The 3,295-nt window shown below is 56.2% G+C and overlaps 1 protein-coding gene across 1 annotated transcript; it reads left to right on the top strand.

The window, feature by feature from the left end:
* Positions 1–2,322: 2,322 nt before the first annotated feature.
* On the top strand, positions 2,323–2,919 carry LOC139253674 (germ cell nuclear acidic protein-like). Its single transcript, XM_070873510.1, has one exon. It carries the CDS (start codon positions 2,323–2,325, stop codon positions 2,917–2,919), a length of 597 nt encoding a protein of 198 aa, XP_070729611.1.
* The last annotated feature ends 376 nt before the right edge of the window (positions 2,920–3,295 follow it).

Genomic DNA, 3,295 nt, shown 5'->3' with positions numbered 1-3,295 from the left:
CTCATCTCAGTCCTAAATGGGCGACCCCTTATCCTGAGACTGTGACCCCTGGTTCTAGACTCCCCAGCCCAGGGGAAACATCCTCCCAGCATCTACCCTGTCAAGCCCTGTGAGAATTTTATATGCTTCAATGAGATCACCTCTCATTCTTCTAAACTCGAGAGAATATCGGCCTAGTCTGCTCAATCTCTCCTCATAGGACAATCTCCCCATCCCAGGAACCAGTCGGCAAATGTATCCTTCCTTCGGTTTGGAAGAGAGGACCAAATGTAACATTTACAAGTTTGTTGATGATACAAAGCTAGGTGGGAATGTAAGTTGTGAGGAGGATGCAAAGCAGCTTCAAGAGGATATAGACCGACTCATTGAGTGGGCAAGAACATGGCAAATGTGAAGTTATCCACTTTGGTAGGAAGAATGGGGGGAGGGGGGCAGGGAACAGGAGGGGGAGAGGTGAGGGTGGTGCAGCTAAGGGGGAGGGGACAGATGAGAAGAAATGGTGGCAGGTGAGGGGATAGGAGACAGGTGTGAGGAAGGGGACAGTAAGGGGGAGGGGGACAGTTGAGGTTGAGAGGGAGGGGGTCAGCTGAGAGATAGGGGATAGGAGAGTTGTTGTGTATTGCTCTGGAACATTAAATGTATGATAAGTACAATGGTGCACCACAGAGGGCGCTGTGGTGGGAGACCTGATAGTACCTGCACGAGGCAGTATAAAAGGCTGCCCACCACACCTGTGGGGCACTCTGGAGCTGTTCAATAAAGGACTAAGGTCACAGCAGTTAGATTAACACCAGACCGTGTGGAGTCAGTGATTTGTGTGCTACATACATCACATTGGCGACAAGGAAGCGGGCAAATTCCATGCAACCATGGCTACTCTGGGCTCGCTAAAGGATTTCACCATGGCCAATGATTGGGAGGCCTTTATGGAAAGGCTCGAGTACTACTTCACAGCAAACGACCTGACGGAGGACGCGGACATACTGAGAGAAAAGCATAAGGCGATATTGCTCTCCAGTTGTGGAGATGAGGTTTACTGTCTCGTCAGAGATTTGCTGGCACCTGGGAGCGCCAGGGACAAGTCATACGAGGAGCTGACTGAACTCATTCGTGACCAGTTGAAACCGAAGGAGAGCATCCTCACGGCCAGATATAAATTTTACCATCACTGCAGACCCGAGAGCCAGGATGTCACCAAATATGCTGCGGACCTCAGGAGACTCGTGGCACCATGTGATTTTGGCGCACACCTTGACGAGGCTTTGCGGGACGTTTTCGTTATGGGGATTGGCCACGAGGGCCTCCTTCACAAGCTGCTAGCCACGGAACCCACAGTCACCCTGACAAAGGCCATCACCATCAGCCGGGCATATATGACCTCGACTTGCAGCACCAAGCAAATAATCCACACAGTCTCGAACCCGGCAGGCACTGTCCACAGGATAGCGCCCACCACGGACAAAACTACAGAACGTGGCTCTGCCCGGGGCAGAGAGCACGGACCTCGGGATCCTGGAACTCAGAGTCCGCTGAGGGGGGCCAATCAAGCAGCACCATGCTGGCGCTGCGGAGGAAGCCATGGGGCTCACCGGTGCAGGTTTGCGGAGTATACGTGCAATGCTTGCCACACGAAAGGCCACATTCAGCGTATGTGTAAAAGAAATCGGACTCACCATGTGGCTGAGGAGATGGGGGATGATCCACTGTTCAGCGAGGAGCAGGCAGAAGAAGATGAGGTGTTGGGACTGTACACATGTACCGACGATTCGCCCCCAGTGATAATGGAAGTAAAAATTGACAGAGTCCCAGTGAGTATGGCAGTGGATACGGGATCGGGTCCGTCGTTGATCAGTCAGAGAACTTTTGATAAACTGTGGGGTAACCCGGCTGCACAACCCAAGCTGGTCCCAGTCACGGCAAAGCTGCGTACTTACACCAAGGAACTGATACCTGTTCTCGGAAGAGCAGATATACAGGTATCTCACGGGGGCAAGACACACGGTTTACCTTTATGGGTCGTTGCAGGCGATGGGCCGACGCTCCTCGGCAGAAGATGGATGGGAAAGGTCCGTGGGAGCTGGGAAGACTTCTTCACTCCTCCACAGACTGCTGCTCCCCGGGAGTCCAAAGGGCAGCGGCAACTGAGCTGGAGCTGCAGCAGCAGCCCAGAACTCCTGGCCCCAAGCAATCCTGCAGCCTCAGGCTCCACACAAGGCTACAGGTGTGGGTCCATTGCTGGGATGCGGGCCGGCGGGGCGCAGCGGTCCATCGGTGGCTGGGGGACCCACGCAGCGGAACAGTCGAGTGGCAGCAGCGGCCGCGATGGTGGCAACCACGGAGGCAGCAGGAGAGGCGGCCACAGAGGCAGCGGGAGAGGCGACAACGGAGGCAGCAGGAGAGGCAACAACGGAGGCAGCGGGAGAGGCGACAATGGAGGCAGCGGGAGAGGCGACAAAGGAGGCAGCGGGAGAGGTGACAACAGAGGCAGCGGGAGAGGCGACAACAGAGGCAGCGGGAGAGGCGGCCACAGTGGCAGCGGGAGAGGCGACAACGGAGGCAGCGGGAGAGGCGACAATGGAGGCAGCGGGAGAGGTGGCCACAGAGGCAGCGGGAGAGGCGACAACGGAGGCAGCAGGAGAGGCGGCCACAGAGGCAGCGGGAGAGGCGGCCACGGAGGCAGCGGGAGAGGCGGCCACGGAGGCAGCGGGAGAGGCGGCCACAGAGGCAGCCGGAGAGGCGACAACGGAGGCAGCAGGAGAGGTGACAACGGAGGCAGCAGGAGAGGCGGCCACAGAGGCAGCGGGAGAGGCGACAACGGAGGGAGCAGGAGAGGCGGCCACAGAGGCAGCGGGAGAGGCGGCCACGGTGGGAGCTGTAACGAAACGCCGCGCCGAGTTTGAGAGCGCCAGCATCGAGTAAGTCCAGCATCAGAGGAAGAGGAGCGTGGACAAATGCCTGAAACCTTTTCCCCAAAACACTGCAAAATTCCCTCTCCCCACCTTCTGTGTTTCCCTTTCTCTCCTTCCGTGTTTCTTCTTCTTTCTCGGCCAGCTGAACACCTAAGATGGCGGCGCCCAACGGAAGCCTCGTGGGAGCCACAAGATGGTGTCTGAAAAGGGAAATGCTCCCGGACATGTTAAAGGGCCTCACACCACTGCGGTCCTCACATAAAGACTTTTGGACTTTCGTAAGGTTAGAGCGAGCCTAAGTGTGCCATGTGAATGTAGGATGATGGATTTATGACAAGAAATAATATTTTAATGCTGGGTGGTCACTGTGTTTAAAATAATGGACA

Source organism: Pristiophorus japonicus, unplaced genomic scaffold (genome assembly GCF_044704955.1).
Source record: "Pristiophorus japonicus isolate sPriJap1 unplaced genomic scaffold, sPriJap1.hap1 HAP1_SCAFFOLD_498, whole genome shotgun sequence".
In the NCBI taxonomy this organism is placed as follows: Eukaryota; Metazoa; Chordata; class Chondrichthyes; family Pristiophoridae; genus Pristiophorus; species Pristiophorus japonicus.
The sequence above is the reverse complement of the archived record's forward strand: the minus strand, read 5'-3'. Positions and strand labels throughout refer to the sequence as shown.

Bases quoted from the DNA above. Each gene is read 5' to 3' on its own strand.
- LOC139253674 (XM_070873510.1), top strand. From the start codon at position 2,323: ATGGTGGCAACCACGGAGGCAGCAGGAGAGGCGGCCACAGAGGCAGCG.